The following is a 27993-nucleotide window of genomic DNA, read 5'->3' as shown; positions in this document are numbered from 1 at the left end:
CGTAAAGGACCCACAAAAATCGCTGACCAGCTCCTGGTCCTACACAGACAGGACAGTCCCAAGAGTCCCACCGTGTGCCTGAGAGCCCTTCCCAAACATTAACTGAGCTCTGTCAGCCTTGGTGCTGTGATCGCTTCCTTGGGGAACCTCTTCAGTGCCCAACCACCCTCTGGGGAAGAACGTTTTCCTTATATCCAACCTGAATTTCCCCTAACACACTTCAGCCATTCCCTTGAATCCCGTCCCTGGCCACCGGAGCAGAGATTAGTGTCTGTCCCTCCACCGGCCTTCATGAGGCAGCTCCAAGACGACAATCCCGTCTGACTTCAGTCTCCTCCAGGCTGAACTAGCCAAGTGACCTCAGCCACTCCTCAGATGGCTTTCCCTCCAGACCTTTCACTACGTTCGTCATGATACTATCAGAACACAATTTGAGAGAGCACTAAGGAGAGCTCTAATCCGGCCGTTCTGTGGGCAGGGCGTGTGTGCCACCTGCCTGGGCCAGGGAGGTGTTCCCGCCTGCACCTGCCGCTGGTCAGACTGGCCTTGGGCCTCGAACTCCCTCAGAGGCTTTTATGGGGCAAAGGCATTTTAATTTTGTGCGTTCCGACATGAGAAGGCCCCTGTCACACCCAGCCCCGGGTGTCACACACGCTCCCCCGGCCGAGCGCGGCCCCGCCGCCTCACCCCCCTCAGGGCCGCGGGGCGCGCGCACGGCACCAGGCGCACGCGCAGCGCCCCCTCGGCCGGGAGTGACGTCACCGGGCGGAAGAAATCCCGCGAGATGCCACGTCAGGCGACTTCCGGGAGAACCAACCGGAGCCTTAAAGGGCCGCAGCGTCCCGCTGCCTGGGGCAGCGGCTCCGCGTGGTGGCGGCCCCGGGCTCGGTCATACCCGTTTGTGTACTACCGTCACACGGCATCGCCCGCACAGCGCCACGGACCGGCCGGGGTGCGCTCCGGCCCGCTGAAGGGAAAGGCGCGGAGGGGCAGGGCCACAGGCAACCAGCCAATGAGCAGCTAAGAGTTCCCAGCCGCCTCCAATCAGAAGCACCGGTTCCCGAAACAACCGTGGCGAGCCAATGGGAAGGGCGCAGTGCTCGCGCCGGGCCCAGGCCGCCCCCGGGCCGTGCCCGCGGCCTCCCGGCAGCAGGGGGCGCGCGGGGGCGGCGGCGCGGTGCGGGCGGCGCGGAGGAGGCGCTGCCGCCGTTCTCGGTGTCGTTATCGCCGTCGCCGCTGTCGCGCCCGTCCCGCCGGCCCCGCCTCCCGCTGCGCTCCCGCGGCCTCACAGCAGGTACGGGCGGGGGGAGGGACAGACACAGCGCCTCCCGGTGCCCCCCGCGGCACCCTCCGCCCGAGGAAGGGGTGCCCGGACGCGCCGGCCCCGTTGCCGTTCCGCCCCGCTCCGGGCGCGGGGAGCCGGTCCCGCCCGTTCCTTCCCGCGCCGCGGGGCCGCCCGAGGCGGGGCCGCCGCTCCCCTGCCGCGGAGGCGCCGTGTCCGCCCGGCCGTGGCCGCTGTCGGGGCCGGGCCCCTGAGGGCTCTGTGCGCCCGGCTGCCGGAGCCGCTCGGCGCGAACAAAGGCGGCGGGCGCGGCGCTCCGGGCCGGCACAAGCGGCGGGTTCCGAGCGCTCCGTGACTGCAGCAAACCCCGGAGAAGGCCCGCGGTGGGCAGGCCGGGCCCGTGGCCCTCCGGGAGCGGTGTTCGGGGCTCTCCCGCTGACAGGTGCGCCGTCACCCCTGTCCTTCCCGGGGAGGTGCCCGGCTCCGGCGGGCAGCGCTGGAAGTGTTTTCTTAGGGAAAGGCAGAACTGTCTTACGGGAAATGGGAAAGAAACCCCGAACCAACCCCAGAACCAAAAGGAGCAGCGAAACTCAAATGTTGTCGATTGTAGTCACCTGTAGCAGATATTCAAAATCAAGTGTCAAAGTTTACCTTGATACTCAAATGGTATCAAATCCTGTTGATAAATCTGGATTTGTTGCTAAGATGCTCCTTCTTCAGTTAGGTTTTTGGATCTGTTCTTTACTGAAATATCTGAGACAACTGTCAGCCGAAGTCTTCCAGCCCCTCTTCTTAATTTCGTGGGGCTTTTCACAAAGCGTCTTTGTTCTCTCCTGTTTCTTACATGGATTTTTTTAAAAAATGTAGCAAAGCCGTGAAAATAGAAAATAAATCTTGAAAACTATCTTGTTATTTTGTGGATAGGGAAGAAGTGGGAGGAGATGCAACTAAATACCGAAGGTAAGTAAAGAGTGGGAAATGAATCGCTCTTAAATTACTGTTTACTTTTATTCAGCTGTTTCGTTTTGACTAGAGTCAAGTTCACTTTTTAGAAATAAAAAGTGGAACTGCATTATGTCTGTGTTCAGTGGTTTTCTGAGCTGACATAACAGAATTCTGTGATTGTGGCCAGAAGTAGTAGATTAAGCAGAGGAGTTAACTGGGAACTATTGAAATGTGTTGTGTAATGTGGTTCCCGTTTCTCCCCCAGCATCTTGCGTGTTTGAAATGTCTCATATAACAGCTTAATGACGCGTGAACATGAACATAAACTCTTTTGTGCTTTTGCTCTCTGAGGAACGCATTTGTTCTGTACAGATTTTGTATTGAGGCTTGTGTTTTCCCCTCCTTGTTTTGATGCCGGTCCCAGTGTGATGAGCAGTTTACAATCTCTGTAAGGCACGCTTTAGTTTGCACTGCAGTTTATGATCTGTAATTACGCTTTTAATCTGTCAGGTGGTTGGGCTGGGCCATAAAACGGCTTTGACAAGTCTGCTTTCTGGCAAGGTTTATTCCGTGGTGGCACATGCTTGCTGTCAGCTCCTCCTTGGAGCAGCTGGAGCTCTTTGGGTCGGTGGGATCTCTGGAGGGAGCATTCGGCTGTAGCTGTGTGTGTGCCACCTCTCACCTGGCTCTGTCGAGGCACAGTTCTGCTTTTACTGCCCCTGGGGTGGGCACTGCACACAGGTACCTTTGGGATGCCCCAGTGGGCTGTGCTCGTTGCTGCTGTCGGTGGTGCAGGAGGCAGCAGCAGGCGTTTATTCGAGTAGGTGACAGGGATTTGTATTGCCTGCCTCTTGGTCGTGTCTTCCCTCCTGCTGTTCTGTTTCAGTCTTGCTCTTCTCTTTGCAGTATTCCCTTTATTCCCGGCTGTAATTCCCTTAATTCCAGGCTATAATCTCCTCTGGATACAGTTTTCCTGTGTGGAAGCTCTGGTGAACTGTTTGTGGTGCTGTTTTATACACAGGCTTCTGGCTTCACAGATTGTTTTGACATACGATGCTAGAGATGATGGGTTAATTTCTGTTTTGGCATATGATGCTAGAGATGATGGGTTAATTTCTGCCAGAATTGAGGGGGGAAAGGCTGATGCTAGAATACAAAAGGGGTCTCTTCACTTGGTGTGATTTTATTTGGTAATTCAGCTGAACCACTGAGGCTGGTAGAGATCTATCCACTGCAGTAATGATAACATTTTTTTTTTATGTTCTTTGTACTGTACAAAGATCTAATTTGAGATTCCTGTAGCCCAGTAAATTGGTTAATAGTGAACTTGGTGATACATGGCAGGAGGATATGCTCCTGTAATTTAAAAGAGCACATCTATACACTGTCCTTGTTTTTTAAGTTTTAGTTCTGGAGAGAGAGAAATGCAGCAAGGATCACTGACTTCCAGTTGTTTTCAGCATCTAGGCCTGAAGGTACAGAGAATATTAACTGGAAGTACTTATAATAGCCAGAGCCATAAATATCTAGAACAAACAATTACAGAATTATTTGGTCAGCTGAAGGTCAGTAATTCCCAGGGGGGAGTGGTTCTGGTTCCCAAATGATGTTATGCATTTTCAAAGCATTCTCCATTCATCCCTAAAGAAGCAATGTGCAAAACTCTGTGCAAGAGGAGAAAGGAGCAGTCCTTCCCAATTCTCTGTCCTGTGGGACTGAATTTTCAGCTGGGGGAACTTGTGTGCATGGCAAACTGTAGATAGTTGTGCTCTGCTCCTGCAGTTCAGAACTGGAAAGGCTCAACTCTCTGTAGTTTTACACACATCCTTTTTGCAACAGCCAAGGCCTATATTCTTCCTACAGAAAAACTCAATTTCTGCATTGAATTTATGAATTTATTCACTTGTGCTCCAGAGATTTGCTCTGCAAAGGTAGTCTAGCAATTACACTCACAACCCTTGTGCCTGAATATGGCACATGGTATGGGCTAGATTATGGGAATGTCCTTTAAAATTCCTCTTGAATGCCTTTAGAAGTGCTAAAATACAGAAAAGAAGAAAAGTGTCATGCCATGGGCTGGAAGGAAGGCAGATAACCAGCAAGAGGCATAAATGGCTCTGTATAAGAGAGCAGTGGAGATGTTCTGCCTGCACTGGCACTGACCTGTTGTCCTTGCTGTCTCCTGGTGGGATGGGTGGACCAGCACCTGTCACAAAAGGTGTCCCCAGCTCCTGGCAGAGTCCTTGCTGTCCCTTCTGGGAAACAGGATGAATTAAACCCTGTGATGAAGATAAAACAGGATAAATTGTTCTTTATAATGTCTAGGCAGCTTTTTTTTTTTAAATTATTTTTTTACTGCATTTAATAAATTTGGCTTGTGTTGGTCTCATAGCAGCAGTTGTAGAAATACAGCATTTAATGTAACAGTTCTGCCTGTGCTGTTAGTTAGTGATACATTAGTCTGCTCTCCCTTTTTTTCAGCTCCCCTACTATTTTTTCTTTACTTTGGGTTGTTTCTCTCAGTAAATTGCACGAAGAGTAAAACAACAGCAGAGACTTTGCTTTTCTTGTAATTTTTCAATCAACAAAGCAACATTTATACTGTTGAAATGTATGGCTGTATGTACATCAGTTTATTTTTCTTTCAATTCTGTCCCTGTAAATGGAGAAGAGCTGTTGCTACAAGGGTGAGGATTTCATCTTGGAAAGTGGCTGGATGACATAAAAAGGCAAGACATGATTTGTTATTTGCCTTGTATATAACTGAGTCTCAACATGTTTCTGGTTGCTTCAGAGGGTATAAGGAAAAATTTGGGTGGAGGAAATACTGTTAAAGGTGCTCTCTGAAACAGTTTTAAATCCTCTGCAAAATCATCAAATGTTGGGGCAATTTGATTGTCAAAGTATTCTAAGGAAAGAGAATTTTTGTCTGAATATCTTGTGGATGCAAATGAGTAGGAAAAAAATAGAAAACTGCCACGAATAATAAATTGCAGCACTCACATATGTTCATCATTTGCTAGCTCTTCTTATATATGCAATGCCAGTCTGTAACATTTCCAGTAACTTGATTGTTGTGGAGAAATTGCATCTGCACATCCTCAAGTTCAATCTGTCGTTCTTTAATGTTATCTTTGAGGTGATAAATAAATTCAGGTGTTAATGTGTTGGACTTTTCTCGTGTCTTTGCAAGTTGGAGTGGAATACTGGGATATCTTAAAATTAGTAAAGGGAATTTTAATAATTGATCACAGGATGAAATTTTAATATTTAATATTTAAGATTGTGGCATATGCAAGACCCTTGTGTGACAAGGTATTATGTTGTCAGCTGTTAATTCACAGGACTAAAATATGTTTTTCAAAGCTTGCTTCTGAGGGAAAACATGTGCTAATACATTCCTACTTTCTTTGGTTAGTGTGAGAATTTCTTCTTCTTACAAGACTTTGAATTCTAAAACCTTATCCATGAGTGAGTAAATAAAAACTACTCAGATGCCAAATAAAATGTCCTTTAGGCATTTTATGTTTTTATTTCTTCCTGGATACACTGTTATTTATTGAAACCTTTATCATATAGCATAGTATGTATTATTAACTTATGGAAGAAAAGGTGATGCATAAAATGACACAAAAAGCAGTTAGTTCTTCTCTGGAGAATAGATTACTGAGGGTTATTTATATACCCCAGCAAGCAATAGCTGAGAAATTCCTGTTAGTGAACTCACACAGCTGTCCATGATATTTATCTAAAGACTGACTTTTGTTTTCATGTTTTTTTATAAAGCTTGCTCTTACTGAGGTCACAGTGGGACCTTGGAGTGCTTCCAGAAATTTGTTTAGAAAACTCCTCATTTTTATGCTCATTTTAGGAATGTTTTACAATAGGACTAATTCATGATGACTTGAAGTAGTCTAGATGTCATACATTCGTTTAGGGGGCTTTGAAAACGTTTGTAAGCATTATATTAGAGCTGAAAATTCTTCAGTTTGTTTCCTTAGTCCAAAAGATTCAGAGAAAGTGGGGTATCTTGTGCAGCCCGTTTCTGTGCTCAGTTGGGAGTTTGTGGAGTTTGCTGTTAGTTTGTTTTTCATTTTGCTTTGTTTTCATTCATCTGCCAGTGATGTGAAATGACAACCTGGAACAAAATACTGGCTTTTTGAAACTTAGTTTCAGTACTGCATGGAGTTCAAGTTGTTTTTTTTTACTATAAATTCCTACAAAAAGTGATTTTCTTCACAAGACCTACCCATTTCCTCTAGCTAAAAGCCTTTTTCTGAACCTGAGTATTTTCAGAATAAAACGTTGTCCTACTGATCCTTTTTTTTTTTTTTTTTTTTTTTTTTTTGAAAAATAAGTTATATTCTTACATCACAACTGGGCATAACCATATACAGTTGTGACAGCATACTTCAAATAGCCTGATATTGAATGTTATGCAGATCATTTTAGCTTGTTTAACTTGCGCACTTGTAAATCCAGTCAATTAAAGACAAGCTAAAAGGAAAATCACTGATTGAGACAAATTGAATTGAAATGTTGAGCTGATAATGTGGAGTTACATAGAAGTAATTCAGTTTTTCAAATGAACTAGGTAGTCTTTGCTGCTGGTAAAGTTTCCAAGATTTTCACCTTGGCTGACTGGTAGATATTAATAAAGCAGTAGTGTTTGCTCCTAATTTCATTTCAGTGCCTGGGGGATGATGAGAGGCTGTAGAACTAGACTTCCTCATCAGTTTGGTTTTTTATTAATAAGTATACCAGGATCTTAAGTTTATTTCCACTTCACCAAGCAAATAAAAGAAGTGTCAGGCTCTGTGCAGGGGACAGTGGAACTTGAGCTCAGGTTAGCAGTAACCTTTGAGAGGAGCTGGGTTTGCAGCTTGGTGCAGTTACACTGACAGGACTCTGCATCCTCTGATGGAAGTGAGTGGAAACCAAAGATAAATTAGAAATTGGAAGGAAGAAATTAGAAATTGTGCAGAAATACTGTGTGAGTGGCACTGATGGGGGGATGTTGGTTGTGACCTGGGGCTTCTCCCTCTTTCTCTCTGGCTGCTTCAGCTGTGGCAGGAATTTCTGCCAGTGGCTCTCTGAAGCTTGGTGCAGAATCATCTTTGTACAATGGACTTAGTGTTGATTGTGAGAGTGGATCCTTCTGGGCCAAATGCACACTGAAACATATTATAACAGCCATTTATCTCTCTTCCTTTTTGAGGAGTGGCATATCCGAAAAGTGGATGTTCAGGATAACATGTCCAATGTGTCGGAAGAGAGAAGCACTAGACAACAGGACATTAAGAAAGGACTCCAGTTTATAGAGTATGATTTTGTGGTTTTTATTCTTGTATGTTCATTCACATGTGTATATATATTTCTGAGATGGTTGGCTCTGGGAAGGGCCTTTAGTGTTTTTTTTCTTCAGAATATTTGCTAGCACTAACATATTAAACAGAGAGCAGCTTTAAAAGAAAAGACAGCACTTCTCTTCGTTCCTAAACAGAGCAAATTGAAGGTGAGAGGTTATTCCTTTCCTGCCTTTGAGAAAAATTAGCATTTAATCTTTTTTTTTGGGGGGGTAGAAAATGTTGCTAGTCTGATAATCCACCTTAAGAACATCTACACCTAAAATAGGTTGCTACTGAAAGGGATGGGTTTGCTCACCACTGCCTAAATATTTTAATTCTCTGGAGCTAAAATTTAAGCTATTGAGAAATCACCTGAGTATTTAATTTTCATTTGGGTCCATGCCAAATTTTTTTGAAGATACTGGCTATCTTAAAATCATTTTGAAATTTCGTACTAGTTCACTGCTCATATATGGCATTCTTAGATAACAAAAAAAAAATCAACCTACCAACCAAAAACCCCAATGACAAACCCCACCCTCCCCCCAAACCCTGACCATTTAAAAACTATTTAAAACCAGAACCTCATTTAACCTGTATGCAAAAGGAAAGGATTCCTGCTTTTCTTCCTGCAAATGTAGAACTAAAGACCTCTTTTCTGTCCTAGAGAAAATCTGTGTTCCATGTCATACGGAAGAACTCTTAAAAATTCCTGTTGTGTCATTGGTATGACTTAATTAAAATTGATCTGGGTTTTTGACAGACAATTTGTCATTTATAGTACTTACTAGAAGAGTGCAGTTCTCCTCATCTATTATTACATGGTTCTGCACAGGGGAGGAGGGGAAGGAAATTGCTTTTAAACAAAGAACAGTAATGTCTGAAACTCTCAAAGCATTTAAAACCTTAATACATTTTGAACAGCAGAGTTCAGATTGACCATGTAACTTCAAAAGAAAGTGACCCATTAGTAATAAGAAGGCCCAGTTTTCAATGAAAACTCATCTGCAACACTTTTCCTTACTCAGTGCAGGCTGTGGGCAAAACTCAGAGATTTGCCTGTTGCAGAAGCAAGGCTGCTTTTACTAAGAACCAGCATTCCTCAGTGTGATTGTCTTTTAAGCAATATGTATAATAAGTGAAGCTTGTTATTTTTATTTTTTTCTAGATCCACTTTGCCCTATCCAGGGACACAAGAACAATATGAGGTAATGAAATGACTTTTTAATTTCCAAAAGGGTTTTTAACATGGACCTGTATTATTATAGTTAATTGTGGTTTTGGTCATCATTTAGGTGATGATATAACAGGAATGGTAATTTAAAAAGTCTCAATATTGGAACTGGACAACTACTAACATTATGATATAAGTATTCAGCTCTTTGGGTGTCCTGAATTTACTCGTGCAGCAGTTGAGATGAAATCTTTCTGAACGGGTGTTAGGGATAAGTTTGGGGCTTTAATGGAATAAAACAATGTGCTATTCTGAGTAAAGTTCAGAGTAGCACAGCAAAAGTCAGGTGAAAGGACTTCAGTCACAGAAGCCTTCAGAACATATTTTGTTTCTGTATGTGAAACATACAGTTCATGATTTTGCATAATTTTGGCTTGTATTTTCAGCTTTTTCATTTTAGTTCTTTTTCCAGTGGTAGGTGGTTTCATTGGATTTGAGAACAGATAAGTTAAAAACGCAGTCATTCACATATTGATTAAAAAACCCTTTTTGCAAAAGCAGTTTTTGTGTTCTCCTGCTTTGCCAGCTGCTATGACTGCTGCTTGCTGAAATAATACATGGAATATGCATATACATCTTTGAGATTGTCTTGGAAAAATGTCAGAAGAAAAAACACTATTGTAGACGAAAGTTTTGACACAGATCCCACGAAGTTACAAGCACAAGTTTTCTATTTAAATTTTTCCTGGAGGTCTGGAAGATAAGCAACTGCTGTTGATGAGTTTTTCCTTTTCTTTGTTGCAGTTATTTATACGAGATCTTGTTAGAAATCTTTTTCATGAAGGAAATGATGTCTATCGAGAAGGTGATTGGAGAGGATCACTGAGCCATTATACAGAAGCTATAAACATAGCTGATTATGCTAATTCAGAAGAAATCCACGTTTCTGATGATATTTTAGAGAAGCTGCATGTGAACAGGATCGCGTGTTATTCAAATATGGTAAGTTTTTGTTTAAACCAGGATTTCTCCAGGACAGGATGCAAACAGGGTGTGAAGACACAAAGTCTAGTGAGTGAAAAGCTCTTGATGGCAGTTTTAGGTTTGACATGTTTCAAATCATCACTTTGACATGTTCTTTAAAAGCTTTTTACATGTATAATTGAGGTATTTTAGTTGCTAATACTAGAATTAACATGGAAGAGTCTTCCTAGGCTTGGAATTTGATGGAACAGTATTTTTATCCATTGACACTGCTGACTGCCCTGAGTTGGCTGCTTTCTCTGTGGCATAAGATGGCTCTTGTGAAAGACCTACATTTTCTTTGTGGCTGTTACTGGACTTTGCATAATGATGGCCCTGCTTGTTTTTAGTTGCCTAATTTGGTGACTTAGCAAAACTTCCAAGAGCTCTGTGCAGTGGCCTTGGTGAATGTTTGATAGTTTCAATACCTTTGTCCAATGCGGTTCAAATGCACCATTTCCATGCTAACAGTTCTGATGAGTGGCTTTTTAATTTTTCTCTCCTCCTAGGGATTGCATGAAAAGGTTCTAGAAGACTGTGAGGTAGCATTAAGGTTGAATGAAAACAATTTCAGAGCTCTCTATCGCAAAGCAAAAGCTTTGAGTGAGTTGGGAAGCTATAAGAAGGCTTATGATGCTGTAGCCAAATGTTCTCTTGCTGTACCACAGGTGGGTAAATTGTACATTGGTGATTATTTTTAAAGCTTTGAAGCATACAGTTATTTTAAGACCAAGATTGTTTCTTCTGGTTTGGGGTTTTTTAATGCAATAAATTTTTTTTTTTCCTTTAAGCATTACATTTTCTTGTGGAAGTACAGACTGAGGGCAGAGATTACAGTCCCCAAGCTCAGTTTATTGTGTTAACTTTCAAGAGAAGAAATGCAGTGATGATCAAGTGCCCTGAATGTCTGCAATAAGCACTAGAACCACTGAATTAATCATTTAAAATTCTCTATGACCTGAAGAGAACCCCACCATAATTATAACGTACATTAATTCTTTTGATAACTGCCTTTTAGCTTTCCAAGTGTTCAGTAAGATTGCTCCCAGTGCATTGTCCTGTGACTCACTTGCTGTGCAGCCTTGGGCTCTGTCTGTGGTGGCAGGCACTGTGTGCTCTACACGTGTGGAGATGATCTGTACACTGAAATGCTGCTCCTGAGGAGCTCCTTTCCCTGATTGATTGTGTCCTGCAGGGCTTTAGGTACATCCAAACCCACTTTGCTTCTCTGGGACCCTTCATAAGGCAAACTAAAATGCTGTGAGTGGGGTTGATTTAAGAGATTTCACTTCAGAAATGCATTCCTGATTTGCACTTAGGTGCTGATGGAACCTTTACATGCTTTGCTCCAAACAGACTGATCACAAGATAAAATACTGACCTGCTGCATCCAAACTACAGAGAGACACTAGACCAAGGGCTGGGCATAGGTTTGCCTCTTGATAAAAGACAAGGTTCCAGCTTTGTTTCCAAAGACATAAACAGTTCATCTGAATGTGTAACTTTGGACTTTGGATCCTCACTTTGCACTTCCAGATCTGAATGGTTTTGCTTAAGGTTAATATGCCTTTATGTAAGCTTTATAAATAGCTGCTTCTAGCTTTAGGATGTGATCTGAATACTAAATCTTAAAATAATTTAAATGGGTAGTTATACTTTAGGACAGAGGGAAATATGATGATATTTTGAATTCTAGTTGTATGATGCAATGCCTCCCAAAATACAGAGCACTCATTAAATATTCATCAGGATCATGTAGTAGCTGGTATGGTAATCAGGAAAAAAGCAAAACAACAAAATAAACCTCCACCCCCTTAAAGAACAACGCCTTCCTCAAATAAACAAAAAACACCCACCCACAAAAGCAAACAAAACACCCAAACAAACAAAAACAACAACAACCACCACAAAACAAAAAAAAACCCTGACAAAACACTTCAGAATTTCCCTGATTTGTAGGAAAGGAAAAGCCTTTATGTGATTTTAAATCCAAATAAAAGGAGACTGGGGATACTGTCCATTTTCTGTCGACACAGTTTTTGCTTGAGGGTAGCTGTGTTTTCAGATCTGTGTTTGTGTTTGTGAAAGAATAAAGCTGCATTTTGAGACATCCTGCATATAGGGATCTTGCAGAATACAGACTGAGATATAAACAAATGTCTTTGCTTGATGACAGTACATGTAAATTCTGAAACTTTATTTATGTCTTTTAGGATGAAAGTGTGATTAAGCTTACCCAAGAACTAGCTCAAAAACTAGGGTTAAAAATAAGGAAAGCATATGTTAGAGCAAAGGTAAGATTTTATTTTAACATTTTATGTTAAGCTTTCCCTCTTTTGATATCAAATTTATATTTAATGGAAGTATCCTTTCTTTGTAGCCACCCTCCTCAAATTCAGTTTCTAATGATGTATCAACTCAGGTAAGGTTTTACATGTTCCAAGTGCAAGCTGACTGTAAACTACAGGCAATAATTGTTTCATGATTTCATGATGTTAAAGGAAGAGGGGTGCAGTTGACATTTTATATTAGAGGCTGTTATTTGGGGCTTTAGGGTTCTGTTATGTTCAGTTATGTAGGGCAGATTAGGACATAAGATTATTATTCAAGTTATCTTGTGTTGAATAAGTAATAGCTAATAGATTAAATCTGGTGCAATACATATATTTATTTTTCATGTCCTGAGGCAAAAGCGAATTTAATGGGTTTATTTTTTTATTTTATTTAGTTGCCAGTTATCAAAATGAAGAGTGCTGGGATAAAAACCCATTTCCTTATATGCATTTGTCCAGATTTGATCTTCATTAGCAGCTGAACTTGCTTTTATCTTGCTCTGAATAGCAGTAGTGGAGTTCATCTTTATCTTACAGACTCCTGTCACAGGAATATAGCCAATTCAGCTGAGAATGAATGAGGAAATGTGGGAACAGCTCAATTAGACCATTTCATCCCCTGAAGTGTCATTCTCACTTCGGTTGGTTGGTTGCAAATTTTTAGTGATACCATGAGTGGATTTCAGTCTGCAAATGAATGCTTTAGCTAAGAAAATATTTGACCTTTAAATTACATGCGACTTCATAAATTTGAGATTTTATAAAACCTAAATTGGAGAGGGATTATATTCTTCGTCTGTAAATTTGTATTTGAAAATTTTTAATGGCTCTTGTGGCTGAGAGGTATTTTTTTCTCATTTACAGAATTCTTCTGTAGAAGATATTGAATTAGGTGAGTCTTGTGTTACATTACTGATGCTAGATAGATATGCCATACATATCTCATTGCATTAGGAAAATTCAGAAGAAAATTCATCTGGTCATCTGAAAATACTGGGGTAAAAGTCTGATCTGTTTGTCTCTAAAACTGCATATTTAAGTGGCTGAGCAGATTTCCCTTTGGCCTCCTCAACCTGATACAACTGTAACTGCTCCTGTAGTGATCCTCTCCATACTTTCCCCTTTAGCTTGAAAAAAATATGCCAGAGATTTAAAAAAGTATCAGGTCTGTAACTTTGTCTCTTTTGGCTTGAGTAATAAACAAACATTGAGATGAAGATACACATCATTTGGAAGCTGAAAATATTTAATGTGGTTTTGCTTAAGCATTCTTCACATTTCTTCACTCCCTCACCCTCCACATCATCAGGGTGAAAGTTATGCAAGAACTTCTCACACCTTTGAACAAAGGTTCCAGTCATTCCCATCTTACCTGTTTCAGATTTATCTGACCAGAAACAAGAGACAGTTTCTGCTGCTTCTTCATCAAACTTTGTTTCTGAAGCATCTAAAGTGTCAGCAGTACCTGTTCCACCTTTACCTGCTGTTCTGCCTCTTCAGATGGAAAAGGTTCCTTTGCCTTCTACAGTGTTGTCAAACGGAGGGAATATTCCTTTCTCTATGCCAGAAGCGTGTTTAGATTGTGGAGATGGAGATATAATTATTGGAGAAGAACTTGATGAGTTACTTGATTCTGTGCCTGATCCAGATGAAAGTGTAATGGTGAGACTTTGTTTGTCTGTTTTCTTTCTTGAGAGACTCTTTATGAGTGAGATCTCATATTTTTTTATCAGGTGGCAATTGGTGAAATTTGTGTTCCCTTTCCCTGTTACACTGAGCTGTCTTTGGACATAGTTTGATTTTATTTCAGGGTCAGATTCTTGTAAATGTGGCTGTTCTACTACTTCAGAAACACTGATAAGCTGCCACTGATGCTACTTACAGGAAGTACTGTGAAAAGTGAATTGGACATTTGAAATTTGGGGTAGTGTGGCTTTTTGGAGGGGGGTTGTGCAAATAAACCCTCTTAGAACATGAACAGTGTGTTGGAATGCTCACCCTCTGTGGTTAAACATAAGCAAAAAGCTTTGCAGCAGAGCTTGGCCTGTGGCCTTCAGGATGCTCACTGATATCTCTGCAATCAGAGCTTTGTCCAGATTATCACCTGACTGAACAGAAATAGAGCATCATGAGTGTTCTTGTATTTTCAGAAGAGATATTAGAGAAATTTAGTTCTATGGAGAGTTGTTCCTACTTACACCATTATGCCAGACCTTGAGCAGACTGTGAAGCCTCCAGAGCTCTGCAGTTACTCAAAATGAGACCTCTGATTGATGAGCAGAGATGTCTGAACTCATGACCAAGGTTACTGACTCCCTGCTCTGGCCCTGGCAGTCATCTGGAGTATTTGGGCAGACTCTGTGCAGACCTGCTCACTCAACATGCTCCTTGGGATGGCAGGAAGAAAGGAGGGGAAGCTCCCCTTCTTGGTTTGTCCTTAACACAAGTGTACAGAAGGGTATGTTCCTTTGAATGAGAGCAAGGAATGTGGCCTGGCCTTTGCAAAATATGTTATCATTTGATTGCATCTGAGGATTTGCCTCAAAGCTTGCTCATACCTCTGCTGTACTACAGTTTGAGTTGCATTCTCTTGGTTTAGAAACAAATACTGTTGATATCTGACTCTTCCTATCTTCCCTGGTGTCTGTGTTTTTAACATAATTTGGAAATTCAGCTGTGATGTGAAGGATAAAAAAAAATCCAAAACTCTTACTAATTTAGTGTCTGGTGAGTGAACCTTTAAGGTGTTTGATCAGTGGATAATGCCTTGCACTGGGACATTGTTTAGGGTTTGGTTACTGCAGCTCTCTGCAGGACTGTGACAATGACACTTGTCATTGATGTTTTTCAGTAGGTTTATAAAAACTTTGCAGAAACTTGACTAAAAGAAACCCTGTTGCAGATTATGTTCTTGAAGACTTTCTTGTTTGGTCTGAACATTCTTTTTAAATATATTTGTTTTCCAGCAAACTCCAGGAGCCAGAGGACCTATTCCTGCAGGGAGTGTAGCTCCCAGTGTACCTTTCTCTGCTTCATTGCTGGGGACACTGCCAGTTACTGCAGGATTTGTTCCTTCAGCTTCTCTTTCAGAAATCTTTTCCCAGCCTTTGGCTTCTTCACTGGAAAACTTTTGTTCACCATTAAGCACCTTTTCAATCAGTGACCCCAAAAGAGGTAAGGAGTGAGTCTTAATATTTAACCTTTTATGATGATGAGAGTTGTGAGCAAGTCAAGTGGCTTTCATTTTTAACAAATTAGTTTTCACAACTCTTAGTTATATTTAACATAACGCTTGAGCTGTGCTAATAGTTTTTGAGTGTTGGTTGTATACAAGAATTAATAAAAAAAGTTTTTGTTTCCTTGGGGTCTGCATAAGCATACTCCAAGCTCCCTCTGTGTAGTTTTCCTGTACCTATTAAGTAAATGTATTTGTTTTAGGTGAATAAGTTTGAAGAAGAACCGTACCCTCAAACTTTTTTCGTTTTAAACAAACTTCCTCTTACAGCTTAAAGTATTTCTCATGATTTGTTAATAACCAAGAATCCTAAAAGGGTAATGTAACTGTGTACTCTGAAAAGGTACCAGTATTACATGCTTGGATTTAAACTGCATAGGCTATAATTATGTAGTGAAATCAGGGATGTGAAATAACAAGATACAAATAACAAACTGCAAAAGATGAAACAGAGTTTAGTCTTTTATTACCAGTGTTCCAGTACTATGCTGTCTTCAGAACAAAGCCAGATTTACAAAATCAAATCAAAAATTGAAGAATCCTCTTACCCCTCTTTCATCTCCTCATTTTTTATAGTCAGAGATTGTACCCTTTCTGTACTGCACAAGTATTTTCTTGTTGCTTCAGTATCTGCCTGTGAATCTGCCTTCAGTATCTGCCAGTTACCTGGTGGTAACCAGGTGTATATTTAGAAGATGATTGGCTAATAACTTTTCAGCCCAGAGGTTTCCAAGGGTCTTTTACATAATTTTAAAAAAAACCTTTTGTAGCAAACAAATCTTCAATGTTTGTCAGAAAACCCAAACCTCTGATATTTCTCAGGAATGATAAATTATTTTTTGCATGGGGTGTTCTGGAGAACTCATTTAATTGAAATATCTTTTTATTCCTTTAGACATCTCAAGTTCAGCTTCTAGAGATGGAACACCAGCACTTAACAGCAATAATTCCCAATTGTTTGTACGTATTTTTCATGTTTCTGTTCACACCAGTTTAGATGTTAACACCTTGGAGGCTTTACACAGATCTGAATTTGTACAGCTAAAGTTTCTGTTTTGAAAAAAATAGCACTTCTACCATTAGAAGTGGGTTCTGGCTGTGGGAACTTAGAGAAACTGTAACAAAAAATTTACAGAGGTTGTTTTATATATGCAAATTTTGACTAATGTCACACAACCATTACTCCGTTTTGAGGAATTTGCTGTAAAACACTGTTAAATTGTAAAATAACCCATCTAAAATCCTTTATGATCTGAGTACCAAACACTGGGCATCCTGGAGAGCTGTGCCAGCACAGGAGCAGAGCAGATGCCACCGTGTGTCTGAGGATCTGTCTGCTCCCTGTACTGCACTCGAGCCGTGAGTTTTCCATCCTGCTGCTGCCACTGATTGCCTGGGGAAGGGTGGCACGAAGGATTGCATCCTCAGCAGCCAGGAGGGAGTAGTAATTAGCCTGCAGAGGCTGTTGTTCTGCCTCTACCTCTTGTTTTATGCTTAGTTTGTGCTGTGTATGTGGCCTCTGTCCCTACTCAGGCGTGTGTTTGAAGTTTATATTATGGCCTTGAAGAAAAGTTTCAGTCGGTTAAATTTTGGTTGTAGAGAAGTACATTCTGTGCATCAACTAAAATACGCTTTCTTTTAACAGATAAATGGTCCTAATAGTTTGTTTGGGTCCGAAAATTACATGGGAATTGCAGGCCAAACTAGAAATGACTTTTCCAGTGTTTTTAGCAGTACAACTGCTAATATTCCTGTATCTCCAGCACTGGCGGGCAGGAACCCACTGGAAGGCACACATGAGCTAAGACAGGCCTGCCAGTTATGTTTTGTCAAAAAAGGTAAGGAGCTATTAGACTTGATGGGATTCTTTGGTTTTTTTTTAATTAAAAAGCATACATTTCAAATCTTCGTGCTCATAATTTAACACTGTTTGCTTCTAAACCGTGTTAATCCTGACTTGTTCTTTGCAGATGTGGCAGGATCTTACGATTGGTGAAATATTTCGACCACTGTTTGATCTTCTTTCCTCTTGTCTCTATTTCTTGTCCTAATTAGATTCTTGGTTTCTAAACCCAGCACAAATCACCACCCTCTTTCCCTGTGTGTGAGGTCATTCACATTCTGTATCCGCTTTCCTCCCAAACCCCAGGGTACTGTGAAGAGTGACACCTTTGCTCAAGACTAAATAAAACTTGCAATACTCTCTCTGATTGGCCATGGGGAATTGAACTGCAGTTCAAAGTACCTGGTAACCTTCACATCCCATCTGTTTTATTGTTCTTTCAAACTAATTCTGAGTCATAATCATGAGGCTTCCAAACCTTAGTAATAATTAACTCCACTGTATTGACTTAAAGGAGCTTAACTAGTATTGGTCATTAATATAACTAATCTTTTAGGCCTGAGCTGTTGCTTTTAAACAGAGTCATATTCTAGAGGCAATAGCTTCTATTAAAACTAATCTCAAAAATAAGCATTGTGTTTCAAGTTACAGGTGATATTGATATTTATATACTAATAAAGAATTGTATTGAGACCTTTAGGGGATGACTACTGTACCCTTAAGAAATTCAATACTAGTTTAAAATTTTTACTAGAAAAATCCACAAAGTGAAGTTTGAAAAACCATAGAACATGTTCTGCTAAAGCTGGAGCTGTAACATATTGATGAGAGTTCTTAGCATGTTCCTAGCTTCACTTTTTATGTCAATGCATCTGCTTCCTCTCTTTCTTTCCTTCCCTGTCAAAGCTTTTAAATGTCTCCTGCTTTTACTGCCTGTTGGAATTGCACTGTTCCATCATCTTCTTGTCCAGAGAAAACTGGGTCATGCTCTTGTTCTTCAGTCTCGTGAACAGCAAAATTCACTGAGCATTGCTCATCTTCAGATGCTCTTCCTGATGTCTTCCTTTAGTACCATCCCAAAGACAGAGTTTGAAGCTGATTTTTGTTTCCAAAATCACAAAGTTCTGGGATTGGCATTTATCTTTCTGGCATGTGTGAGCTTCTTTACTGAGTGTGTTTTGTCTCTGAACATAGTATTTCTTCTAATAAAATAAATGCTGAAGGTTTAGAGAGCCCTTTACTGATCACTGGAATTCACCTGCATTGACTTACTATAGATAAGCATTTTAGGTTTTAAACTAGTGTTATTGGAATGGATACTTTGGAATTTGAAAAAAATGCAGCAATTTGCTGACCTAAAGTAACCTTAAGTTGTAACACAGTGTCCTTCCCCAAATATAAAGTAATTTGTGGGTTTTTTCTTGCTGAGACTGCCTTTTGTAAGTATTTGGGGGGTTTTTTTTCTGTTTTGCTCAACATGGTGGTTAATGACTTCTGGTTCTTCAGAGCTGCTGGTGCAAGTAGGAGTTTTATACAGTGTGTTTGTGTACTTTGCTTTTGGCCTTCTGTGCCACTCTGTGTATGGACATGTTCATGTTTGATGCAATTTATGCAAATACAATGCAATTTATGCAATTTCCTGTGATTGTTTCAGGTCCTAAATTATTGGATTATGCTTACCATCCCAATTTAGAACATAAATGTAAGAAGGATATTTTAATTGGCAGAATAAAAAACTCTGAAGATAAATCATGGAAAAAAATACGTCCAAGGCCAACAAAGACACAGTATGTGGGACCATATCATATATGTAAAGGTAGGTGTTACAGGGAGTAAAATGGTAATGCCTGCACTCAAAGTAATACAATTTAGCTTTTCCATACTGAAGTATGGAAGGAAGTTTTATTTATTCTTATGGGATGTGGAGAAGGAAGTTCTGGGTTGTTTACAATTTCAAAGGCTGTAAGGAGAGCCATATTTTAACCACTAATAGGATTATTTAGAGAACAGGCAGTATACTTCTGTACTGCTCTCTATCAGAAGTAATTTTGCTTTTGAGTGTTGGATGATTACTGTTAAAAACAGCAGAAAAGAGCATTTTTGGTAGACTTTTGCATTATGTACTTCTACTTATGATGTAAGCAAGATGACTTGTGGATTAACGAGCAGCTTTGTTTGAGCAGAGGGTATTCTGGGTTCTCAGCATCGTTGCCCTAGATTAGTGCAGGATACTTCATGGAGGTGTGCATTACAGCTGTTTTGAGGAGCTGCACATTTTCACCAAGTCATCCAGCACAAGCTTTTCCTTCTGTTAGACTCAAGTGACAAATACACAACAAATCTCTGTAACGTTTATCACAAGTATTTGAAAGGGATATAGTAGAAGTCATAAGATGAATTTCCAAAAAAAAAAAAAAAAGTTGTGTAAAATGCTGTCCCATGCTGTCCCTTGAGACGTGGCTGCTGAGGAGGAGTGCAGGTACCCAGGGCACTGCACGTTTGCCTACTGCCAGGAGGAGATCGACGTGTGGACGCTGGAGCGCAAAGGAGCCTTCAGTCGGGAAGCTCTCTTTGGAGGCCCTGGAAAGACCAACCTCACTGTGTCCCAGCTGCTTCAAGAGTACCACGGATTATTTATGTTTCTTTGTGAGGTGCTGCTTTATTTCTCGTCATAAATATTTTTCAATCAAAACGGGAACAGATAATTAAATGTAGAAAATTCTATGTAGAAAGAAGGGCTTAGGTTCATGAAGGGCTGTTTTGTAGCTTTTGAAATAGATTTTTTCGGTAATTATCTGGCTGCCTTTAGATTAGTGACTAAATGAAGTATCTGTTAAAATCTTTAAGGTAAGGTATATTTTTAATTGTCCAAAATATCTACTGTAAAATTACTTGTTTTTATATTCCAGAAATGTTTTGATCACAAGCCCAGAATAATAAGCAAAAGGAACAAGGATAACTCATCTTCTTGTTCTCACCCTGCTATGCATGACTTTGAAGATAACAAGTATGTTTGAAATACCATCTCTGTAAGCTGCAATTTAAAAGCAAAGGCAGTTTTTAGTACTGACTTTCATTTCTTACCTGTTGCTCAACTTCTCTTCCCTGCTGTCTGTTATGCTTTGGCAGTATGGGCAAGACAGACTTAAAGAGCAAGGTTTGACAAATGTAACTAAATTAAAATGAGCTATTTCTTTATCAGTCATTCAAAATTAGTGATGTCTGCTCTCAACTTTGAATCTTTTGGGATTTGGTGTCAGGTTGTTAATAGCTTATCTACCTGGTAAGCTGTATTGCTGTAAATAGATGTGTAATGTTAAAACGTGAACTCCTAAGTTGTTGTTTCTTTGATATGTTTTTCTTGTTTTGCTCTGATTTTTTTAACTCAGGTTTACCTTAATTACAGTGTATAAAATAGACCACAGTCCTGATTAACTCAGTTAATAAACAAACAGTGTGAGGAGTGTCTTTAATTATTCCTGGAAAGTTTAAAAAGTTTTTATTGTTGCAATACTGTAAAATAAATTGTGGAGGATTAAGAGACTTTTGTCTTTGCATGATGTAAAAGTAAATGGGAGCATTGGAATTGCTTTGTTTGTATTCCAGCTCCCTGTATTGAGGAAGCTGCTGCTAGAAGAGCTAGGCTGTTACTGTTCTGCATCACCTCTTCCTTAAATGGTGCTCTATAAAGGAATAAGGACGTGGGTTAGTAATTAGATCAGGATATATACTTGAAAGTGGACATGATCTGCTTTCCTTCTTGGAAACCAGTGATCCAGCTGGATTGAAATCAGTAGTGCTTTGCAGAAGAGGGACTCTGGATTCCCAGGAGTACTGTTTAGTGCTGTTTAGTGTGTTTACTCAGCCTAGAAACGATGCTCAGACGTGACCTCCTTCTGGGAACTTTCCTGACTTTCTGATTTCAAATAAAAAGTGTTCAAAAGGAAATTTGAACAAGCTGTGGGGAAGGATGGTTATTTTAAAGAATGTCTAAAACTGACTGTTTTTCAAACCAGGTGCCTTGTCCACATTCTGCGAGAGACTATGGTGAAGTATTCCAAAATCCGCCCGTACCAGGTTCGCTGTCAGCTGGACCTGTGCAGACATGAGGTGCACTATGGCTGCCTGCGAGAGGATAAATGCTTTTATGCTCACAGTCTGGTAGAGCTTAAAGTCTGGATAATGCAAAAGGAATCAGGTATGTTGAGTAAAATACTCACTTCACTCCCTCGTTGTGTTGCCCACTTCTTCCTTTTCTTGACTCCCTCTGAAATGAGCAGCTTGGGATCAGTGCAGGAAGCAAGCAGGAGCAACCTGCTGCCTCTCAGCTCTCATTTTGGACAGGTTTTGCATGGTACATTGATTTTATCTGTGAAGATTTTATCATGATATTGGCATTAGAGCTCTAATACATTATGTTTAAATACTGAAAGATGCACATTAACTTATGTGAGCCATCAGTCATTTCAAAACCTTGTATGCTTTCCATTGAGATGATACAGACAATACTTCTGATGATGTAAATGTATGTCACACATGTGTGAACACTTCTGCAATGTACAGAAAGAAAAATGGGTAAAAGCTTTGGGGCCTCAGTAGCATTCCAGTTTGAGCATGTCTGCAAGACTGCAACAGTCAGAAGGACTCAAAGACTGTTTCCCTTCCCTTACAGGTATTTCACATGATACTATAGTTCAAGAATCAAAGAAGTACTGGCAGAACATGGAAGCTAGTGCCCCTGGATCACAGGTATTTTCATTTTTCCATTCAACTAATTGTGCAGTGACTGTGGTGATAATAATTTTTCATATGCGTGCATAATGTAGCTTATTATAGAAATTACTTTTTTAATGATTTCCAGATAGTCTCTTTCAGTGTAGGCTTTCTTCAGCTTGCTCACTTAGACTAAAATGCCTGCTCTGCTGCTGTGCAACTCCTTTTTTGCTTTAGTTGTTGTGTTCCAGGTGGGACATAAAATGTAAATACAAATTCAAAGCCAGCTGCTCTAGGGTAATTAATTATCTTTTCAATATGTAGTGCTTTTATGTGTTTAGTTTGTACATATCACAACTTCAGGGTTCGTATACCTAAATCAGAAATAAGTTCAATTAAAAAATGCATTTGTTAAGAAATTATTTGAAATGATAAGCTGAGCTATTACAAGGCATGCAGTGTAATATCTGCTTCCCAACATGTGTTGAAATCTCTGCCATAGGAGGTAATTAATAATTATGTCTGGATATCTTCGCAGATGAAAAATACCTTATTGTTGTTCTCTCTTTTTTTTTTTTTTTGGCTTAAGATTCTTGGGAACCAAATGAAATATGGATCACTTAATTTGAAGATGAAGTTTGTTTGTGGGCAGTGCTGGAGAAATGGTCAAGTTAGTGAGCCAGACAGAAACAAAAAATACTGTAGTGCAAAGGCAAGACACCCGTAAGTAAGATCAAACAGTGAAAATTCTACTGTTTTGTCAGCCATTTAAAACCTCTTTTGGGAAACGGTTGCTTCTCAGAAAAGAATCATACAAAGAATTTAAAAAAAAAACCAAACATGGTGAAGTAGGACAGAGTAATCTCATTGTAGTATACTAATAATTGGTACTGGGAAACACTTTGATGGCTACCAAAGTGTTTGTGTTTTGGTTTTGGAGGGGTTTTTGGTATTAAGAGTTTTGGTCACGTTTCAATACAACTTCATTTCATCTTAAATATACGGTGAAAGCTTTAAAATTAAACTCTCTGAGCTTTCCTGGTTCTGCTTCTGCACAGAAATGGTGATATTTTTTTTTTTTGGAAGAGTCTTTTGTTTGATTGAATGCTTGTGGTTTCCAGATGGAGCAAAGATCGCCGTGTGGTGCTGGTCATGTCTAATGAACGTAAGAAGTGGATGACCATTCGTCCTCTTCCTGCAAAGAAACAAGTGCCTCAGCAGTTTGATGTATGTTAACCTAAAACTAACATTTGGGTTAAGAAAATACACAGTAGTCCCTGGGAAATATGAATAACTGGTTTTGTTAGTTCAGCAGAAATTCCCATGGGAGTTGGTAGGAAAATGTTGGTAGTGTTTCTGCAATGTCCAGCCTTAGAAAAGCACTGAGCTCATGTAACTACTGAACTCCTCACTCGTCAGTGGGAGTGACTATTTCTGAAATAATTTATATGTATCTGTGGTCTGGTAGTCCACAGATACACTCATAATACTTGCTTCCGGCAGTTGTCTTTTTCTAACTATAATAATTGTGGGTTTTTTTGTAAAATAAACATTTTTATTTTTCACATTATATAAATGTTTGGCTGGGAGGGGAAACACTATCTAAGAGTGAAAAAAAATTTAAAATTCTACTAGCATCCATTTGGCTTTACATTCTTAAGGATTTTTTTTTAAATTTCATGTTCCAGTTGTGCAATCATATTGCTTCAGGCAAGAAATGTCAGTATGATGGGAACTGCTCATTTGCTCACAGTCCTGAGGAGAGAGAGATGTGGACCTATATGAAGGAGAACAGCAGTAAGTAGAAAAGTAAATCTAACATGTTGTAAATCTAACTGTTCCACTTTTCATTCTTATACTTCAATTACTTTTTAATCTAATTTCTTTAATTATAGTACATATAATTGTAGTAAGCCTTGCAGGTGCCTTTGTCTTTGAATTTAAATAAACCGAGACCAGGCATTCAAAAATAGTATTAAATAAAAATAGCTGTATTGTGCATTTATTGCTTGATGGTTTTTTAACAATAAAGCATTTTGTATTTTTTTGTTGTTGTTGTTGTCTTAGAAATATTAATCCTTGCAAGAACATTAGTTGGTGTTTGTACTCTGTATTGCCATGTGCACACACATGGATTCCTGGAATTACAAGTGGAGGAAACTATTTGCAGAACAGTCTCCCCCAGTGTATTTCCTGGGAATCACCATTCACTTTGTTGCTGTTGATATTTGCTGATATTTACTGTCCCATCGGTGTAACTGGGGACAAAGCATCAAAAATCAGCAGTAATAAATGACATAAATGATCCACTCATGGTGTGCAAGAAAGCAAACTAAATTGACCAAAAGCTGTAGCACACTTGAGATGAGTTCTGTGGAATTCAGGTGTTGGTCTGCAGCAGCACAGTTTCTGTCTGTCCTTTGGGTGCCCCTTCAGAAACTCCTGCTGTCCCCTCAAGAGGCACAGAGGGCTCTTGGTAAGTAGCCAGAGATGTCTCTGCCCCTTGGCTCTTCACCTCTGAACTGTGGAATTGTCTACATTTGTTTCCTAACCTTTTTTTCTTCTTAGAATAGGTGGGGACTGAATTATGCTCACAGACTCAGTCGTTTATGTAGTGTTCTCAAACTTTTGCCTTAATTGCTAATTACTTATTTTAGCTTCTGCTCTCATTAGTTCAAGACTTGGAGCAGTTGTATGACATATGGCTAAAAACTCAAAAACCAGAAAAAGGAGATGATACAGCTGCTCAGGCAAACAAAGAAAATGGGAAACAAATTCACATGCCAACTGACTATGCTGAAGTTACAGTAAGTAATCATAGGTATAATCCTAAATCCAAGCATGTGGGGGGTTTCTGGGCTTTTTTTTTTTCCTAGTTAGTAACTTAAGTTGTTTCCCTTATTTTCTTGACGCTTCCTTAGACCATAGATTACCCTAAATGTAACTGGCACTGTACAGCAGTTCTTCTAAAGCGAGTGGAGATCACAAACTTTAAGTGATTGTTAAAATAATTGTATCTGTTTAGGTAAATATTCTGCAGGCCAACACAAAGAAAACATGCAAAATGTATTAGGAGAAGTTCTGTCCTTACAGCATTGAATTCACAACGTTTTGTTCTCCAATTCCTTGTTAAACAGGTGGATTTTCATTGTTGGATGTGTGGGAAGAACTGTAATAGTGAGAAGCAATGGCAAGGTCACATTTCTTCTGAAAAGCATAAGGAGAAGGTTTTCCACACTGAGGATGACCAGAACTGCTGGCAGTATCGCTTTCCAACTGGATATTTTAGCATTTGTGATAGGTATGTCTGTTTTAAGATGGCAAAAATGCTGAAAAATGACAGTTCTTAGTTTAAATAATTAAGGCAGTTACTGATTCTGACAAAGTTTCTAGTATTTCTTGATTTGCATACATCTTTCAACCAGGAAATAAGCAATTAACAGTATTTTAACATGTTAAAACTTGGAGTGACAAGGTGCCTAATTTTGGACCCAAATTAACTGCCTGTGTGATGTTAATGAATGGTAGCAAGTTCTTGCAGCTGTGTGAAGTGAATATTGCTGGTATTATTACATTTGCATATTGATTAGAGCCCAAGAACAGTACTTAGCTGGACACTGATACTGGAGCTTTAAGGCAAGTAGAAATGTTGTTAAATTTCTTAAAAATTCTGAAAATTGAGTGTTTGTTACTAGAAATTATTTATGAACATGTGGAAGAGAACTTCCAAGATCTGTTGGTTTTCCCCATCACTAGTTGTGTGTTTTGCTGCTCCCTTTAATTCTTAAGTGCAGCCTGTTTTACCTGACTTCATTAGATTTTATTTTTTTTTTTAATAATCTGTTGAAAATTCCTTTTACTGTTGGAATCTTTTTGGAAGGCTAAAAACTTTGGAGCATTCTGAACTTTTAAGGTTCAGTTTGCTGGTACAGATGCCTTTGTTGCTCCATTTTCTGTTGAAGATTTTGAGTGTCTTGGATATTTTGAGAAACTGCAGAGCAGAGAAAGCAAGTTATTTTTCATTTGTAGTCTTTGCATGGGAACTTAGATGTCCCTTTACTAAATTTTTAAGTAGCATTCTAAATGTATTTGTTTTGAACATAGCAGACCTTGGGTATGCAGCATAAAGTGAATACAAACTGGCATGTTAAGATGTTCTGAGTATTCTAACCTCAAATTTAGTTAACAAGGATAATTAATTAGTTGGATTTTTTTAACAATAGTTGTTCCTTAGCTTAGTGAATTAAATTATAAGGTATTCATTAACATGATGAACTTGATGGTTTCAAGTATTAAGTGTCTCAGTCTAAGTAGGAACATGAAGAATAGAGAGAAAAGAGCCATCTTCTGTCCTCTGTAAATATTTGACAACTGGGCAAGAAAAATACAACCAAATGCTAAACAGTTAGTGTCATCCAATTTCAAAACCAAATACTTTCCCAATTTTTTTTTTTTGTCCTTACTATGTAGTGTATTTGAAAAACACAGCCTGGGGAAAATACAAAGACAGTAGTGATCATGGTGATTCTATGAAAACACTGTTCAAAATGTGTCTTAACAGATATATGGCTGGTACTTGCACTGAAGGAAACAACTGTAAATTTGCCCATGGAAATGCTGAACTCCGGGAGTGGGAAGAACGAAGACAAGTTTTAAGAATGAAACTCAGCAAAGCAAGAAAAGACCATCTGATTGCTCCCAGTGATAATGACTTTGGAAAATATAGTTTTTTGTTTAAAGATTTAAACTAATACTGAGATGACACATACATGTTATCAGCTGGAAGCATAAACCAGAAAATTTGACAATAATCAAAAAGCATGTGACAGAAAAGCTGCAGGTTTTCTGCTTTTATTGGCATACATTGTTCCTCCTGAACAGCAAAGTATGGTAGGTTTAGGGGGATTGAGCAGACCTGTCTATGCTCTCATGAAACAGAGTGGTGATTAAAAAAATCTGAAGTATTATGTGCTTACTCACCTCCTGTTGGACAGAATGTTAGGAAATAGAGGGGGGAAGAGTGGTTATAATATCTAGGAAGCCCCCTAGTCTCAGACCTTCAGTTGAAAAACTTTAAGGTATCAAGGTATTGCAAAAAGGAGTGTTGGTGGGCTAGGAAAATGATGGATGAAAATTCTTCAGATCTTTTAATGGAGAGGATTTGTTTAAAACAAAGTTTGCTACTTATCTATATGTAGGTTGCTAAAAAGGATTTTCTTATTAAAGATTTTAAACAAAATAACCATTTAACTGCAATATATGTTGAATGGGTATTTTTTCTCTTTGTATGTTTCAATATAATTTACTGAAAAAGGATCTTGGGAGGAAAAAAAAAGTATTAATTTTTGAAAATGAAGTAGTTAAAATTCTGTTTCTTGGTCTTTGCTGTTTAAATGATGATTTTGAAAGATTACACTTGTATGTCAGTATTGTGTATTATTGTATGGACTAATGTTGCCTGTAATAAAGAGAACTTTACACAAAGCTGTTTTCTGCATGTAGCCTCTCAGGACTGAGATTTTGTAAAAACAATGATTTGCCAGTTAGCAAAAGCTTGAGCACCTGTAGCTAAACATTACTGAGTTGGTATTTGTGTCGCTGGTGGCTCGTTTGCAGTTTTCTGTATTGTCATTAGCTTATGGCATCACTGAAGTAACAGAAGTGGCTCGTGAGTTGTGATATAGACAAGCAGTTTGGAGCTGCAGAGTGCTGGGACAAGTTTTCAGCCTTGGAGGTGGACATGAAGCACTGCCTCAGCTGCACGGGGGATGGTGCTTCCCACTGCCTTTCCTGCAGAGCACAGGAGATGGGAAACAATTTATAGGCTGAGGTGACTCCTGACTGCCGAGCCTTTGGGCTTTCCAGTCACTGGAGCTTCTCTTGTGTTTTGGCTTCTCTGCAGATCCTGCTTTCAGCTTTGTCTTTGCTTATTTACTTTTTTTTTTTTTTTCTTTCCCAAGTTTCTTTCAGCCATTCGTTCAAAATAACTAACCCTAGGTTTCCTCTTCCCTCCATCCTCCTCCCCGGGTCCTTTGCTCTGCTCCTGGCTGACCTTACATAATTATAGAAGAGCTTTAACAATGACCTCAGTAGTTCG

At 39.6% G+C, this 27993-nt stretch overlaps 2 protein-coding genes across 6 annotated transcripts in view; one reads left to right on the top strand and one right to left on the bottom strand.

Annotated features, from left to right (window-relative positions):
• Positions 1-27993, bottom strand: part of PARN (poly(A)-specific ribonuclease) — a 139880-nt gene that overhangs the window by 83210 nt on the left and 28677 nt on the right. The gene's annotated exons all lie outside the window — the stretch shown is intronic.
• ZC3H7A (zinc finger CCCH-type containing 7A) lies at positions 1083-27380 on the top strand. 5 transcript variants are annotated; one of them, XM_066330256.1, is made up of 24 exons: positions 1212-1294; positions 2207-2242; positions 7446-7549; positions 8744-8783; positions 9554-9751; positions 10282-10440; positions 11986-12066; positions 12153-12194; positions 12970-12997; positions 13487-13767; positions 15072-15279; positions 16236-16300; positions 16986-17178; positions 18838-18999; positions 19638-19834; positions 20093-20190; positions 21200-21381; positions 21856-21932; positions 22486-22619; positions 23018-23123; positions 23585-23693; positions 24570-24703; positions 25034-25197; positions 26458-27380. In XM_066330256.1, the coding sequence occupies exons 3-24, from the start codon at positions 7482-7484 to the stop codon at positions 26645-26647; spliced, it is 2916 nt and encodes a 971-aa protein (XP_066186353.1). In that variant the 5' UTR covers positions 1212-1294; positions 2207-2242; positions 7446-7481; the 3' UTR covers positions 26648-27380. The 5 variants fall into 5 exon arrangements, with proteins under 5 accessions (XP_066186352.1, XP_066186355.1, XP_066186353.1 ...); XM_066330258.1 differs by lacking the exon at positions 2207-2242 and having other exon boundaries at positions 1185-1294; XM_066330255.1 differs by lacking the exons at positions 2207-2242; positions 7446-7549 and having other exon boundaries at positions 1083-1294.

This window comes from Sylvia atricapilla, chromosome 15 (assembly GCF_009819655.1).
Source record: "Sylvia atricapilla isolate bSylAtr1 chromosome 15, bSylAtr1.pri, whole genome shotgun sequence".
In the NCBI taxonomy this organism is placed as follows: Eukaryota; Metazoa; Chordata; class Aves; order Passeriformes; family Sylviidae; genus Sylvia; species Sylvia atricapilla.
The sequence above is the reverse complement of the archived record's forward strand: the minus strand, read 5'-3'. Positions and strand labels throughout refer to the sequence as shown.